Here is a 17,704-nt window from a genome sequence, read left to right as displayed (position 1 = left end):
GGAGAAGATGGGAAGAGGACGGCTGAAGGCCAAGGCCGACCCTGTATCCACTGTGACTGTGTGAGACCCATCGAAAGGGAAATACTGACTCTGTTAAGAGCGCCCTGTGCCATGAAATCATCCTATGTGAAATTCGACGGTCTGTTGGACCAAGGTCCCTGAAGCTGAGTTCGTAACTGTTATTGTTGTTTCCTTTGATTATTTCGCTCTCTTCCCACCACACCCCTTCCTTGGCAGTCCCCCCCCTCCCTTGTCCCCCTCTTGCCCTTCTTTCTCCCCTCCCCCGCCCCTCCCATGCCCCCTCCCTGGAATGTTTGAGAGATGTTTGTAATGTTTTCATTTTGAAAATCAATAACATTTTTGATTAAAAAAAAAAAGGGTAATCGAACTGACCCAAAGAATTATCGGCCCATAGCACTGCTTGATGTGGTTGGGAACATTTTTGCCTCTCAGCTTCAAACCCAACTACTAGAATGATTCCAAGACTCCAAAATATACGACCCTCGTCAAACAGGATTCGTTAAAGGAGTTGGATGTGGGTTGAATTTGACAATTCTGAACTTCATAAAGATGGAAGCAATTCGCCAAAATAGATAGATCTATGTAGGATTTGTTGATCTGTCCAGTGCTTTTGATACAATTGACTGAGAGATGCTCTGGAAGAAGATGAAGAGCTGGAAATGTCTGGAAAACCTACTCCAGCCCATAAAAGAACTCCATACGAACACAGAAATTAAGGTCAGATTAGATTCTGGTGGAACCTTGAGTAAGTCGATAAGAACAAACCAAGGATTGAAACAAGGCTGCCAGTTGGCAGCCACGCTGTTTGGTCCATTTCTGTCTGATATTGGAGAAAGTCTAGAAGCTGTAACTTCCTTCCCACCAAAAATCAATGGGATGATTGTAAATTGGATGTTGTATGCAGATTATATTACTGGATTTAACGCCAATTGGTCTAAAAAGAAAGTTAGTAGCTCTAGAAGGATATGTGGAAAAAAACAAATTAAAAATCAATCCTGCAAAGTCTGAAATAATCATTTTGCAAGATCTCAGCAGAACTAACAAACGGAACATAAAACATGCTCCGAAATGGAGATTGTGCAATGACAATCTGAGATGTGTGAAAAAAAGCAAAGTATTTAGGAATGTGGTTCAACAGTAACATTAAGCATGCACCTTGGGCAGAAAATGCCAAACAAAAATGCAAACAAATAGCATGTCAAGGAGTCATCATAAATAAGAAGTTTGGGAAATTTTCCCGATTACCAGTGTTGGCTCACTACAATCAAAAAGTACTGCCAACACTGATTTATGGTGCTGAAAGTGCTTTAGGAGTGTCTGCGACCCTGTGGCCAGAATTAGAAAATCAATACTGGAGGCGAGTTCTGTATCTACAAAAAGGAATTTCGAGTGCGTGCGTGCGATATGAACTTAATTTGATATCCATGCAGGCCCGTGTGCTATGGAACATGTTGTCCATTTACAGGAAAATAATAATAGATGACTGCACTCCTCAGTTTAAGATTCTACGAGATGCTCTGAAGGGAAATCCAGAAACCCTACTGTGTAAATGGGCAACCGGTTGCTGTAACCAGTTAGCACAGTTAGGTACTGATCAAGACGCACTGAAAACAGATTATGTTAAGAAAAAGCTATGGGAACAGGACTGGTGTGCGACAGTCGATGGTCGTAATCGTCACAAGCTCATGGAAGATGCGGCTATTGAAGCTAAAGATCGGAAGATAACGCTGCAATATCTGATGAGGTCACCCAACGCAAGACATCGAGCGACTTACATGAAATTCCGCTTGAACCTATTTAATACAAGAGTAAGTCAAGCTATAAGAGCTAGGAACGTGACAGCGAAGCTAAATTGCCGCTTCTGTAATAAACAGCATGAGACTCTAAACCATCTAATATTGTACTGTGGAAACCTGAAAGATTTGAGATCCCTGCATTTAGGAAACTTAGTGAGACATTATTCCACCCTGTGCGGAGAAGAACTATGGCGAAAATGTTACAACCCCTGTGGAAAAATATCTATGGGTTGACAAACTTCCTACAAAATCTGGAATCTATGCTAAAAGTCTGAAACAAATAGGATGGAAATCGTCCTGGGTAAGATGTTTGTGTGCCAAGGAAGCAGAGATGCTAATATGGGATAATGAAGAAACTCAGAAGATCCCTTTACGGAAGAAACAAAACCTTCAAATTGAATACTGACTGAGAAAGCTGAAATTAGAAGTCAGACATGAGGCGGCTACCATGTATTAATGCACATGTCAACATGCTTTGTGACTTGGTAGAAATTTGTTTCTATTCTGCTTCCTGGACACTTTGTATGGGGAGAATGGGAATTCTTTTCAAAAACTTTTGTATAAACTAAATGAAATAAAATAAAAAAAAATACCAGTTTAAGGTTATGCCTTTTGGACTAAAGAATGCACCTGCTACATTCCAAAGGATGGTTAATCAGGTTCTGAATGGGATGGAGGACTTCTGCATGGCATACTTGGATGACATTTCAGTGTTCAGCCCTACTTGGAAAGAACATGTTGACTACCTAGGGTATGTTGCTGTTCTTGCAGCAGTCGGCGTTCACTGTGGATCCTCCGTTAACTACGTAAGGTTACGAGCTCCTTAGCCTGTGTACGACTGTACAAACTCCCTTAAACTAATTTGGTGATGCCCTTGAACACTCGTTCATGAACGTATGTATTCTAACATCTGTTCATGAACGAACGTCATTTCGAGTGTAACCTATACACCCGTTTTTCCATTCCAGGGTCCTCACAGCCGCACTCTGCCGCTTCCCAGTCTCTGGTGCCTCGCTATCACAGATTGGGTGAGTGGATTATTCTGGCCATACAAGAGTCAACTGTTTAATCAGTGGACTAGTGTTTTGAATAACTTGATATTCACCCTACCCATATTCTTTATCTTTTGATAGGTCAGAATTGAAATACTGCTTCCCCCGGAGTGAGGTTAGTAATTCTTAACCCACCTGGTTTCCAGCCAGTTTATTTAGCCCCGGTTGGTATCTATTTATAGATAATGTACCTCTCTAATTTTCCATAGGTCAAGCCTGTTAAGAAGTGTCTATTGCCCAAGAGTAACAATTAAAGAGAAGCCCCTACCCTGAAGATGGATCGCTCGATCCGAAACGCGTCGGTCATTTGCAAAGATTCGTAAAAATAAGGGCTTCACATGTGTGAATTGATCTCTCACACAACAATATAACTCAATTTGTGGATTATAATGTAACACTGTATTCAGTGCATGATGTTGTAAATGCCTATGAAAACAGTTTCATCAGATTGTTTGAATTGTGGAAATTAATGATTTTTGTTGGAAATGTATTTTGATTTCTTTCATTTTGAAAAAAAGAGATGGGCCAATTAAAATGAGCCATATCTCGAGAAATTTGTGCAAACATCGTCTCATTTTTGAGGATTTACTTTATTACAAAATTCTGAAATACGTTTTGTTTTAGATATTAACGAAAAATCGCAATAACATGCTTTTGATTAGCTTGTGTTAGGAAGTAGACTTTCAATAATTGGACTGTGGTCCGATAGGAGTGCATTTGGGCTTACTGCTTAGTAATAAGATGTTGTGTTTTTTTTGCAGGCTCTTGAACAGGCCCATCTGACCATAAAGACAAGTAAATGCCAAATTGGTCAGAGTAAAGTGGTCTACCTTGGGCATGAGGTAGCCGATGGTGAAATAAGGCCTTTGCTCAGCAAGATTAAAGCTGTGCAAAATTGGACAACCCCTTCTACTCAAACCCAGGTGAGAGCCTTCTTATGCCTCACTGGGTATTACAGGAATTTCATTGAGAACTATGGGTCCATAGCTTCTCCACTGAATGTACTCTCTTCTCCTAAATTCCCTAAAAAGATCAAATGGAATGAGGAGTGCAATCAGGCCTTTGAAAGCCTGAAGAAAGCCCTTTGTCAAGCTCCAGTTCTCAGAGCTCCTGACTACCACCAACCCTTTATTGTACAAACCGATGCTTCCAATATAGGTATAGGTGCAGTACTCAGTCAACTGGATGAGAAAGGTAGGGAGCACCCCATTTGCTTCATCAGTAGGAAACCGAAGGAACCTGAAACAAGGTGGGCAACTATTGAGAGAGAATGTTTTGCCATTGTGTGGGCTTTGAAAAAGTTTATACCAAACTTGTACGATCTACTTTCATCATTCAAACAGACCACTAACCCTTGAGATGGTTAATGCAAATGAAAGAGGAAAACCCAAAACTGCTAAAATGGTCAATGTGCCTCCAACGGTTTGATTTTACCATTGAGCACAGGTCAGGATGTCACCACCAAAATACTGATGGTCTCTCTAGGATGTTTATAACCAACTAGAGGTAAGAGACTCATCCAGGAGTGGATTAGATCCTCCTGTCCCTTAGTCTGGGGGGGAAGGGGTGTTAGGGAGAATTCTCATTCTATGGCTAATTTTCCTTACCAATAGAGTCCCCCAGCAGCTTTGCTGGATTTGAAGGGTTTGTTTCTTTTTTCCTGCTAAGAGTGAGACTCTTTTTCCCACTCTTAGGAATTTATGCTATGTGTGTTCTAGGCTATTTTTTGTGTTTTGTGTTTAATGTCTATGGGATTTTCTCAACCCCATAGGAACCATCTTTATTCACATGTGTTACACAGCACCCTCCGTGCAGTGACACAGGAGTGTCGTAGTGACCCCCAAACATAGACTCCATACCCTGGACTGACTACTGTCTCCCAGGGCATGTAAAGTCCCAATTGACTTTACTAGTCAATTGTTATGAACTAAACCAGTACAACCCATCTTACTATGGAGGTACTGGAAAGGGTTAATAGTTGTTCCCTTATGTTCATTTTCGAGGGGGTACCGTACAGTCCCTCTCTCAAATGTTTCTGGCTGGTGGCAGTGGTTACTACCATAAAAATTCGACCGCAAATATTTCCCTATGGGATTTTCCCATTGTTCGAGGCTACCACTTTTTCTGACAGCCTCTAACATACCGCTGGTGCATTTTAATAGTAACTTGACTCCGGTAGGTTTTATTTGCCAGAAATTTAATATAACTTCTTTCTTGTGTCTTTCTGTAAACTCCTAACCCAGGTCGGGGATCCTTTATCCGTCCTTTTGGTGGGCTTCTACCGAGAAGCCCTCCTTTTGGCGCCACTGAGTCTGGGGTGTGTCCATTGTGTGGGAGGGGGAGTAGGACCCCTGGACAGGGTTGCCTCAGCAACCCATGTCACACTCTATCCTGATAGGCTGGAGGGTCTCCCGATAAGATGACCACTCCACTGTGTGAGTGACAGCCAGGTTGTATGAATGGGGATCTTTTTGCATAAAAGCAGGGTCCTGAGGACTGGAAGAGCAAGACGTCGCCACTGGAACTAAGAAACCAAAGAGGAGAGAAGCCAAAGACATCTGCAACGACTGAACCACCGTCTCACCACTTTTCTCCACACGTCGAGAGAAGATCTTCATCTGCAAGAGCCTTCTTCCCTTGAGCTGGTGGGGCCAACCAGTTTGCCAATCGCCTTCCTAGACCTGCCCTGGTCGCATCACCAGTAACCAGTACTCGGAGGCCGGATAAGCCAAGCACCAGTTCACCCATACTGCGATTTAAAGGTTCGTACCTTTTATTCGTCGGGCAGCACCGCGGCTTGTTTCATCCCTGGGTAGTGCAGTAACTCGACCCTTCCTCCACGACGAGAGTCTCTCTTCCTCTGCTGGATCCCCCGAACTGCAGGAACTACCAGGAACAACCGCCACCACAGGAGCCACTTCTTCATTTTAAAGGTACATTGTTTTGCCAGGCCGCCCTTTCTTAGCGGTAGCACTAAAGGTGTTTTAAATCCTTTACCTACCCGTTGGGTTGGCCGCCCCTCTCTCTTAACATTGTCTTTTCACTTTCTGCATCCACCTTTTCAAAATCATTAACCAAAGACTTGACTGCAGCTACAATAACATTTTGCTCCTGGGCCCTTGCCCTGTACCACAGGCCTACTGACTCTGGCTACATTTGTTAGATCTGCCTTCTTTAGATTGATTCTCAACTCGAACTGTGTTGGTGCACCTGCTCCCGATAGCCACCCTTTTCTTCCCTTTTTTAAACCTTGTGAAATGCTATTTTGCTCAGTTTTCATTTAAGTATATTCTATACTGATACACTGTCTGCTTAACCTGGTTCACAAACTTATGGGAAGTGTTGCTAGGGTGTTTAAGAAGCTATTTCTATATAACCTGTGCTTTCCCTCCCTTGTGAGAAATTGCTAGAGCATCCCTTGTGAGTGGTTTTCACTGTGCCGTTTTGCTCAGTTTTCACTCTGGTTCATTTGGTCTACAATTTAACTAGGGAGTGTGTATATTTTTTCCTTGACTTAAATGTAACTTGCTTGATAACTGTGATACATGTGTTTTATTAGAAGTGTATAAAATAAATATATATCTACTTTTTAATACAAAGCTTTGGTCAGTGTTTCCTTGTATCATAGTACACTAGGCCTATTGTGTAAACCCTGACTACTGCTCATCTCCCTCGTGAGATGAGTCTGACTGCTCAGCCACAGCTACCAACTAAACCTTTGTGGTACAGACTGATACCAAAGGGGATTTAGTGCTCTCACCTGTAGTCTTAGTCTTCTGTAGTGCTCCCTAAGGGAACTGCACAGGATTCTGCCTAACACCAACCCCCATTTGACCCACAAATGAAAGTGCCAGACTACACTTCTTATGTGTCTCTCTCCTCATACGCCCTCCCCACCCATAACCTCCAAGCAGTGGTATTTGGTTTGCTCTCCCTCTTCTGAAGAGAAAAAAGGTCAATGCCACTTTGCACCCAAAGCTGATGAAATTAAGAATTAAAATAGTCGACATGAGACATGTTAAATTAAAGGACAAAATGGGGTCTTATGGTGGGTGAAAATGAATTCCCATTCTAAGGAGAACACACAATGTGACTACAGTACATTTTTGTACATGTTTGTTAATTGCACTTTTATTAACCCAAAATCATATGTATTGAATTGATCTTTAGCCAAGTGATGGCATAAGGAGCAGCACATTTCCTTCCTGGTTAGCGCTTCTTAATAATCACTTCTCACTGGTAATCGTTAGGTTGGCAGACCCTAACTTTGAGAAACTGAATGGCTATTTTGTATTCATTTTTCTTCATTTTACTTATAAGAAAGCTACTCTCCCTCTATGCATTTCAATGCAGACTTGGAACCGCTATGAAACTCTAAATGACATCCCTTTTATGCTTTACTATGTTACAAGCAGAATTCATATTTTAAAAAATACATTTCAATCACCTGATGGTATTGGTTTGAACATTCAAACATTTTCTGATAGTTGCAAACCTTTGTTCCACATCATACTTTACCTCAGGTGATGCAAATCCTAAATATTCCCAATCCCATGTTCCACCAGCAAAACTATAAATGAATGAAACCATAATCAGAAACAAAAACGATGACGGAAACCAAATACAATGCAGCAGAACTATCCATTTATACATCTCTGTCAATTGACAACTTACAAGCTAACAGTCAAACAATGTCTTTGCAACGGTTACAATAGAGGACATATTATAAAGGTTGCAGCAATATTATTAAACATGAGGCACAAATCAAAGAAGTCTAGCTTTAGGCTAACGAGGAACCCCAACCCCAACCCTATTTTATATGCTTTTGATGCAAGCAGTACAGATTTCAACCTTACTGCTCATTTTATAATTTATAGTATATTCATAGGTTCTTCAGTTAAGCCACTTTCAAATAGCTAACATTCACTCGGATTCAATGGGGCCGGTTAAAGCTCACAGCAAACAAGGATGCTCACAAACCATTACTGGAAAACTAGAAACGAACAGGTAAAAATGGCTGTCATTGTTACTTTCCCATCATTCAACTCCAAGTTTACATATAGCCAATGTATGTTTCCTCTGTGATTCTAAAGACCCTTATTACTAAAAATGTGGGCTGTTGCACTTTTAAGTTTAATAGTGGTTCGGATACCATGTGGTTTTCTTCAGCAACCATTATTAAAAAATTGGTTTAAGAACAGATGCATTGATTAACAGGTCACATGAATGAATGATAAAATAGCAAGAACATAGTTTATAAATTTACAAACATCTATATGAAAAGAGTGCTTTACAGAAATTAGGCATACATTAAACCACTTTTAAGGATCAAGATAATATTGTCTTAGTATAAAGGGGAAATAATGTTTTCACGGGACACAATTTCATGAATACATAGATTTGGTTTCAATGTATCCAGTTTCCATCTTCCCACATCCTCAAGGAGTGGAAGTTGATTAAAATGCAACAGCATACAAATATGGTGCAGTCATTTTGAAGCACACACAGTAAGATATGGCTGTGACACAAGAGGTGTGTAACTCGCTAAATATGTACTACTTGAGATTTTCAAGAAATGGCTTCTCAATCACGTTTATAAGCCCAAAATATACAAAATATTGCAAATTGCTTAAACACAAGTTTTTAATAGTCTATGGTGGTATGCAAAACACTTGCCGAAGCACATAACATGTGGCATTACAACATGACGTGCTCAGGTGTCGTCTAGATGCTCGGTGCAGAATATCCCCATTGTCAAACATAAATTGAGAGAATACAAAAAGGCAACAATTCTAATCCACAAACAGAATATGGTTTCTCGGGTCTGGTGTGTTGCTGCTGACGGCAGCTGGCACGTGGCCAAAGGCATTCAGGAGGTGGACTGGGGGCCTGCATGAACTAACTAAAGGCGACATACTCAAATAAAAGGGCAATGGATAGTATGTGTCTGCTGCCCGGCCCTTTGCCCCGATGAGCTCCAGGATAAGGGCTTATTAACCTTAGATGGGACACTTACAGTAGTGAACCAGATTTTGGCTTTTGGTAGTGGAATGCAACTGTACTGCAATACTTCCTGGCAGTGAGTGTTGGGACATCTCCCAATGACAGGATGTGGCAGCTCCTGTTTTTCACAGAGGCCCCAGCTATAGAATACTGATATTGGACATTGTAACACCCTATGTGTTCGAACACTGGTGTCTTGCATGGGGGAACGGGATGGGAGGGGAGTTGGTGGGGCAGAGGACCTTTAACCCGAAACAAGAAAAGTGGCAGAGAGAGGACCCTACAGGGTGCAGCGCATGGATGGCAAGTTTAGGTGCTTGCTAATGGGCTGCGGCTGAGAGCGGTAGCGGGAACCTGCCAAATTACCCACAGAGTGAAAGACGAGGGAAGACTGGGTTTGCTCTCACACTGCGCACACAATATCAAATAGAAAGCACAATTTGCTGATTATATTAAGTGATTTTAATCAACAACGTTGCAGCAACGTTGTTGATTAAAATCACTTAATATAATCAGCAAATTGTGCTTTCTATTTGATATTGTGTGCGCAGTGTGAGAGCCAACCCAGTCTTCCGGCATTTAACCTGAGCCATGGCATAATGCACTACAGGCATTTTGAGGGCGGCTATCTTCTTCGTTGCAGGGGTGCACGCTTCTGCCGCTTCACATTCTTGCTCACCAACCTATGAATCACCAGATAAAGCAGTTTCAGAAAGCAAAGATCAGTGTGTTTGCATGATTCTGACACAGATAGGATGGTCAGGGAACTGGAGGGTGAGAGATAAAAACTGTTTAATAAGGTTGCTACCTTGATTAAGGATCTTCTCCATGTGAAGATGAAAAATGAGGACCTGGAATCACATTTGAGTTAGAACAAGATACATATCCTCAATCACCCAGAATCAGCAACACAAGGATCCATGGAACATTTTCTCAAAAGAACTCTCCTGCACAAGCCAGTTTTTTCCCCCCAATATTTTCTAGCTGAAAGAGTGCACTGCTCCCTAGAACCCCTCCAGCTCCTGGATAGCTACATCAGCTTGTTATGGCTTGTATAATCACCTACAGGGACCACAACCTGAGTTTAAAGGTGGCCAAGGAAATGGGGGTGCTTCACTTCAACCTCCCCCTAACCACTGTTCATTGGATCCATACTGTATACAAAATGCCAGTGTTTGGGAATATATACCAACATCTATACCCCAATGGACATGACTCCATTTGCTTTCTACACATGTACCCCACAGGTCAGCATCCTCACATTATGCGGGTCCTGGAGTGGAACACTAGAATACCTCAATACATATGTGACACCCAACATAACGGAGGCACAGCAAATCAGTTCCCTGTGGGCATCATGCTTCCTCAGCATCAACCCCGACAACACAACGTTGCCATGACAACACAGCCCCGGGGAAGTCTAACACACATCACAACGGAGCATGGAGCTATGCTTAGGCTCCGGATCCACGCATCAGCTGAGCTCACTCCCCACCCCCCAGCAATCCGCGTATGTGCATATTCCATACTATTCCTTACAGGTATTAGCCCCCCTTCATAGGGCCGCTCCACGCACACCAAATGACCACGCAGGAGCCATTGTGCTATACAACCTTCTCTTTATTCCTCCATAGCCTTACTGCCGTTTCCCTTCCCTAGCTCCTCCCTCTCCTCCTGCCTCCCGCTCCCTCCTATCGTCCTGAGCTCCCCTCTTAAAGGAGCTCTGTCCTTTTTCCACTTACAACACCTCCCCCTTGCTTATTATGAGACTTCCCGGGTCACATTTGCTCGATGAGATGTTGGGTCTCTTTGTGGCTCGATGGGGCCTGCTTGGTTGCTCGTGGGTCTCTTCCACCCTTTCTCGTTGCGGTGTTTCGTGAGTCTCTGCTCTCTCCTTTTCCTTCCTCTCGATCGCATTTCCTTTTGGTAGTTCATGCTCTTCAAAATATAGCTCATGGAAGAGGGAGTCCTTTGACATCATTTTGCCGTGATTCTCTGTCGTTGTTGTCACCTGTTCTTTGTCCCTTGTCGCTAGGATGGGGTCTCCGTGGCTCATCTGTCTTTTGCCTTTGCTTGCTTCTCCCGCATCTTGCTCGGACATGTGGTCCTTCTTGTGGGTTACTTTGAATGACTTATAGTGGACGCTGATAAGTGCGTGCTGTAGTGCTGTCCGGTGACTGAGGGGGTTGTGCCCTCTGGTGGGACTCGGTATCATGCGGATGGTGTCCGTCACTCTGCGGTCTCCTTGGGTTGGGTCACATCGTGACTGTCCTTTGGGCTGTTCTGTCTGTGCCGTCATCCATTGGACGGCATTGTTTTGGCGTTTGGCTAGGGGGTATTCTTCCGCCCTTGTCTGGTACAGTTGCCTTGTACCGACGTTTTCTGTTACTTCCACTCCCCCCCCCCCCGTACGATATTTCAAAGGGTACTGGGCAGTTGCGAAGCTCATAGTCCTCTCGCAGAATGGGTGGGGTTCGTGTGCCAAGTGTTGGTCCGTCAGGGTGGAGGGGGTGCGCATGCCTGAGACTTCTGGGAGGGCTGGTGTTCACGACCTTGATGTCGAACCGTGCTCTATGTGTACTCGGGTCTCTTCCCTGGGGTGTGAGATGGTATGCCGAGCTTCTGGGTAGTCCTGTTCTGCACGTTCTCTGAAAGTGACCTTCCTGGCCACAGCGCCAGCATGTTCGTCCACAGGCTGGGTATGGTTGTCTGTGGGTGTGTTTCCACCCTCGCCCATGGCATTGCTCTGTGTTCGGGCTTTCTTGCCAGTGTCTTCTCAGTTCCCTCCTTCCCCAGGGTCGAGTGGGCTCAGAGTATTGCGGTTGCTCTTCTGTGAGGGCTGCGATGGCGTCGTGCCCACCTTTCCTTTCAATGGCGGCTGCCTGTGCGTCAACTCTCTCGTATGTTTTTGCCAGATTGAGTATTTTCGCTAGGGGTAGGGGCTTGATAAGAAGGTGCTTTCTTAATGTTGACGAGGTGCACCCTTCTATGATCCTTAGTCTTATGGCTTCTTCATCATTGAAGTTGGCGAAGTCGCAGTCTCCTATCTTCTGCTGGAGACGTATGACGAACTCTCAGATCGATTTGTGTGGACGCTGCCTGTGTTGGTTAAATGCAAGGCGTTCGTAGTCTTTGTTGGATCCTACTATGAGTTTGTCGTTGACTGCATCGAGGAGGCGTTGGTATGTGGTTTTGTCTGTAGCTGGGATGGTCTTGATGATGTCCTTTACCTCTTTTCCTACCAAGTTCTTAACTATACTGGGTTTGTTTGGCGGGTCTTTGTTCCCAATTGCACCTAGAAAGTCTTCAAACTATTCGATCTGTTCTTCCCATCTTGTTCCTTGGTCGTGGTGCGGGTTCAAGGCGAATGGGTAGCGTCTTCTCATGGCGGCAGCATGTGAGGTGGGGCCCAGGTTTGCCAGGGTTGGCGTGCCTGCATCGGCGTCTGCTTGTGTGTGGTCAGTCATGGTGTGGGCGCGATGTGGTGCTCCACGTGGCAGTAGGACCTTGGTTGTCGCTCCTGGCTTTCAGGGTGGTCATGGGCAGTTGGTTGGCCTGTGCTTTGGCGGTGTGTGCGCGGTCTGTCACTGTACAGGTTTTTTTTTTCTTCTTTGGTTTTGGAGATTCCTGTCCTTTCTATTGGTGGTGCAGACGTAAGAGGCGGGCCTCTTATATCCTGAGGAGTGGTGGTGGCGTTGGTGCGGCTGGCCGCGGGTGCCACTTTGTGTGCTGGCTCTGGTTGGTGACTTTTGTTGCCTGTTGCCGCTGGGGCACAGTTCTGGGCAATTCTTGGGTCGCTGCCGCTAGTGGCGAGGCGGTGACGTTTGTTTCTGGCAGCGGGGTGCACCTTTGGCAAGTGGGCGTAGGCACCATGGTGACACTTGACACATGCACAGCATGTGTCCTTGCTGTTGTTTGGATCTGGTATGGGCGCTTGTGGGTCGTGATTGGGCCCGCTCTATCTTTCCCCCTTTTATTTATTTCTGAGGTAATGTGACGTAGCGGGATTTGCGGGATGCACTTTCCTGCTTGTCTTTATTTGTTTGCACTATTGTCATAATGGGAGACATGGATTGCGCTTTCCCCACGTGTCTATTATTTAAAAATAATTTCCACTAGTGTCACACATGGGAGACGCGGGATACACTTTCCCCACGTGTCTTTATTTTCATTCACTAGTGTCACAAATGGGAGACGCTGGGTTAACCTCGTTCAGTTTAATTGCTTTATTATGGATTGTCACGTTGGGGAGACACAGGGTTCCCTTCCCCGTCCTATCTCCTTACTTGAGATGTTGCGACCGCGGCGGTCAGGTGATTTCTGTCGTTCCCCGCGGGCAGATGTGATGGATCAGCTGGACTGCCGGGTCTGCTGCGCGGTCACAGGCGTCACAGATGCGGACTTCTCCTCTCTTCCTTCAATGCTCCGCAGTTGTTGGGGCTTTCTTGGCGGGCACGCGGGCTGCCCTCTGGATGTCGGGTGCACAGGCGGTCCACTTCTGGTCGTTGGTGCAGGGCGCACAGACTTCCCCAGATGTGCGGGGTGCACGGACCCTCCAGGAGGGGCACTCGGGCCTCTGCTTAATTACGGGGCACACTCAGGCCCACCTGAGCTGCTGGGCACATGGGCCCTCCGGCAGGGCGCACAGGCCGCTGCACTATTGCAGGGCACACAGGCCCGCTGAAGCTGTTGGGCACACGGGCTCGATGACACCGGGCGCACAGTCCCGCTGCAGGGCTCACAGGCCCACCTCCCACTGCCGGGCACACAGGCCCACCACGAGGGCACACCGGCCCGTTTACTCTGGGCGCACAGGCCCGCTGCAGGGCTCACAGGCCCACCTCCTATTGCCAGGCACGCTGGCCCACCGTTGTTCCGAGCTCACAGGCTCACTGCAGGGCTCACGGGTCCCTCACTGCTGCTGGGCACACGGGCCCACCGCTGCTGGGCCCACAGGCCCTTCACTGCTGCTTGTTCCCATGGACTTCTCTTGTTCATTTTCTTCACGGCGCGGGACGTTTCCCTTCGTCGCCAGTTGTTAGCCCCCCTTCACAGGGCCGCTCCACACACACCAAATGACCACGCAGGAGCCAATGTGCTATACAACCTTCTCTTTATTCCTCCATAGCCTTACTGCCGTTTCCCTTGCCTAGCTCCTCCCTCTCCTCCTGCCTCCCGCTCCCTCCCATCGTCCTGAGCTTCCCTCTTAAAGGGGCTCTGTCCTTTTTCCACTTACAACAAAAGGATGATTGTGCCAGTAAAACATTTAAGCATACCAGAAAAAATATACTCCATCAAAAATGACTCCGGCTCCACAAATGAATATCCAAGTGTGAATATTTACACATATTGCGGGGCTGGTTGTAAGAAGTTTTAGAACACCTTACCTTTAGGCGCCATGCCCTCATTAATACAGACTAAGGCCATCTCCAACATGGCTGCACCTTTCACATCAAATTAAGGCATCTTTTGCGCATGCGCCACACTCAGTTGATAAAAATGTTGCCATGCCAACGGGGCTACGCTGCACTTTGGCACACGATGCACTGGCAACCGCAGTCCCTTCTAGGCTCTCTGCTCCCCCACATCAAGTGAGCCTTACAGTGATCTGATGCATGCCGATCACTCTAGTCCCTTAGGGCACGCCACACGATCCTGATCGCTCTAGCTCGCATGCCCATTCGTATCTATCTTTCTCCTTCCTGATCACTGTAGCAGAGAAAGATTTACACGTATACTGACTAAACTAATCTAACATGACATGCCTTAACATATGATCTCCATTATTTTTAGCCCACACAGAGCTATACCTATCTCTCCCTTTCTCAACCACTGCAGCGGAGAAGGATTCGCCCTCACATATATATCGAGTGACTTTCTGACCGAGGCCGCGGCATCTCGCCTGGAAAGTGCACCTTAAACCACCTGTGCAGGTAATTCAAGATCTACTGCCAGTCTCTGCATGTTTCATTCTCATGTTGAGCTCACAAAACCCTTAGTGTGTACATTACTACACATGACACATTTCTATTATTCCCCCAACAGCACCTTAAGTCCCTGTACCATATTTGGAAAAAGCAGCAGAGGAACAGATGTAGGACCACCCACCCATCATTATTAAGGTTATTATAGTTAATATCCTTTCCTTCCATGTTGTTTGAAAAACAAGTAAAACCCCAAGGATACTGCCCTTCATGAGGCTCATACACACTATGTATATGTTTCTCTTCGCACAGAGTTCCTCCGTCTTCAGACCAGAGTTTTACCTCCCTTTTAATTGCCGAAACGTCCAAGGGAAAAGATGCAATTCCACCATGCACCCTTCCCGTACCTCGTTCTAACAACTAGTAAAGTCTACTAATTACAACTTCTATCTTTCCTAGGAAGTACTAAGCTTGGAATATAAACAGAGACATCAATACACACGATGACCACAGCTGAAAACATGGACCAAATTATAGCGTTTCTGTCATCAATATACACATTTATGTACACATTTATGTTGTTTATGTGATTGCGCACACACGAATAACCCAAGTTTTCTGTATGTCTCTGTAGATTGAAGCACTATTCTATGCATTGTATAAGTGCGGATTTTACCTATACTTTTGCATTTAACTGCCTGTAAAACAATGAAGTATATGATGGTTGATGGGAGCAAAAAAACCTTTCGCTACCTTCATGAATATACCTTACTGTCACTATGCATAGAAACTGGCTGTTATAAGTAATATGTTTTTCTGTATTTGAAGAAAAAATGAAATAAGTAAAACAGATATAATGGAAGAGGTGGGCAAACGAACAACCTCCTCCCCCACTATCTGATTTTACGAAGGATAAAGTGATTATTCTTTTGTTGATGCTTAGTTTTGGGAACTTATGAAACATTTATTGTGAACCCTTATTTGAAAATGGATGCACAATCTATGCATAAAGAATTGAACGGTTAGGACACCCCTTTTGTTACGATATATTTGCCAAACCTTAGGTCCTAACCCAGAAGGGCTTTCCCTTAAGTCACAATAGCACTCATCCTCGAAAATAGTCAAAATCCTTGGAGTCTTAATGGACAACGCACTAAAATTAGAACCACAAGTAAACATAATAATTAAGAAATTCTTCTTCCTCCTACACTTGATAAAAAAAATCCTACCATTCCTGTTCTTCACTCATAAAACAGTGACCATCATCGCCCTCATCATGTCCAGAATAGACTAGGCAAATATTCTTTACCTCAAGATTCTGGAAAACCTGCTGAAAAAACTGCAACGTATCCAAAATTCAGTGGCCAGAATTCTCAAACTATCACAAAGGGACCACATCACCCCAGTGCTAAAAATGTTACACTGGCTGCCAATCAAACAGCGAATCACGTTCAAAACGATGGTGATAACACATAGAACAATCCACGGCCAAGGAGCAGAATTCCTACAAAAGAAAATAACCATTTACCTACCAACAAGAGCACTCAGATCAAGCAACGATATCCGCCTGGAACCTAAACCATACACAAGAAAAAACCTTGGGGGATCCTCAGTCTCTCAACTGGCAGCAAAAACCTGGAACACCCTTCCGAATGAAATACGCGATATGAAGCATCACCTAAAATTCAGAAAACTACTTAAAACCTGGCTCTTCACCTCAGAACCAGACGGAAATAACAACAAACAAAAAAAAGACACCAATGGAAATCGAACTTGCCACAACATGCGCACATGGAAGGAAGTATCTGGGGAGGAAGGGAGCCCAGGATTCACTCTCTCCCAAGCCAAATCCCTATGTTAGGCAAAGCCTAAGGGACAGGCACCCTACCCTAGCTACAGGCGAGGGAGCATAATTAGCACCCAATAGCACAGGGAGCGCCTGGGATTCAGAACAAGGTGACCCCGTCCTAGGAGCTCAGGCAGGTGATGGCAGGCACACCACACTGATGACTTAAGAGCAACCCACAACCTTACGGATCTCGACCCAGGGATCGGGGGAGGCCTTCACGACCTTCCCGCCCACAGACCACTAGACAGTTACAGAGACATGCCACCACCATGCGCAGAACCCAGCGAGTGACCCACCATGGAATGCTCCAGCAGACATCACGGGCAAAGACACCTATCACAGATGTCCGAAACAATGAGGTAACCCCACTAACCGAACCGGTAAAACCTCAACTCTCGGCATACACCTCTCAAACGCTAAACAAACACATCCACTTCTTTGCACAGCAAACCGCATGCACTTCACTACACTGCAACAACAAAACAAACCACACATAGTCTCACACAACAACACATGGGAGTCTACTGATCTGACTAAAGCTGTCAACAGGACATTACAACTCTCGCTCTACCTTTGCCCGGCTATGCCCTACTAACCCATCCTACCCTCTTACCTGTCAGATCCACCAGCGGAACATTCCAGTGGTAATAGTACGTTGTATAAATGTCTTTTAACATTAACAAAAGGATCAAGACTGGGATGAAGAAAATAGATACAGTTATCTTATGGGAAAAGATTATGTCCCTTTATATTAGAATACCCAATCCACTGGGACGAGCACGTTGATGAAAGTGCATTCAGAGAGAGATGAACAAGAGGAGGGAGAGCAGAGAGAGGAATGCATGAGCAACCTGGGGACAGCCTCAACCTATGCAACTCCTAGAGAAGACGGAACCAGGAAGCCTGCGAGTTTTGAATCTGCGCGATATCGCAGAGCGGGACGACAGAGCCACGGCGGCCCGAAGAAAAAGAAACCGGCTTGGCATGAGCCCAGGAGAAGGTGGTGTCGAGACCATACGGGCGAATCTGTGGTGGACAGTTGGCCCACAAACCATTGCC

At 45.1% G+C, this 17,704-nt stretch overlaps 1 protein-coding gene across 4 annotated transcripts in view; it reads right to left on the bottom strand.

Moving 5' to 3' along the window:
• Window positions 1-17,704, bottom strand: part of ANKIB1 (ankyrin repeat and IBR domain containing 1) — a 2,153,692-nt gene that overhangs the window by 320,489 nt on the left and 1,815,499 nt on the right. For all 4 annotated transcript variants that reach the window (XM_069648430.1, XM_069648432.1, XM_069648433.1 and 1 more), the window contains exon 17: window positions 7,388-7,439. In XM_069648430.1, coding sequence (XP_069504531.1) covers window positions 7,388-7,439 — 52 coding nt within the window. The remainder of the gene's footprint in view (window positions 1-7,387; window positions 7,440-17,704) is intronic.

The sequence above is a fragment of the Ambystoma mexicanum genome, chromosome 2q (genome assembly GCF_040938575.1).
Source record: "Ambystoma mexicanum isolate Mex_15411 chromosome 2q, UKY_AmexF1_1, whole genome shotgun sequence".
NCBI lineage: Eukaryota > Metazoa > Chordata > Amphibia > Caudata > Ambystomatidae > Ambystoma > Ambystoma mexicanum.
The sequence above is the reverse complement of the archived record's forward strand: the minus strand, read 5'-3'. Positions and strand labels throughout refer to the sequence as shown.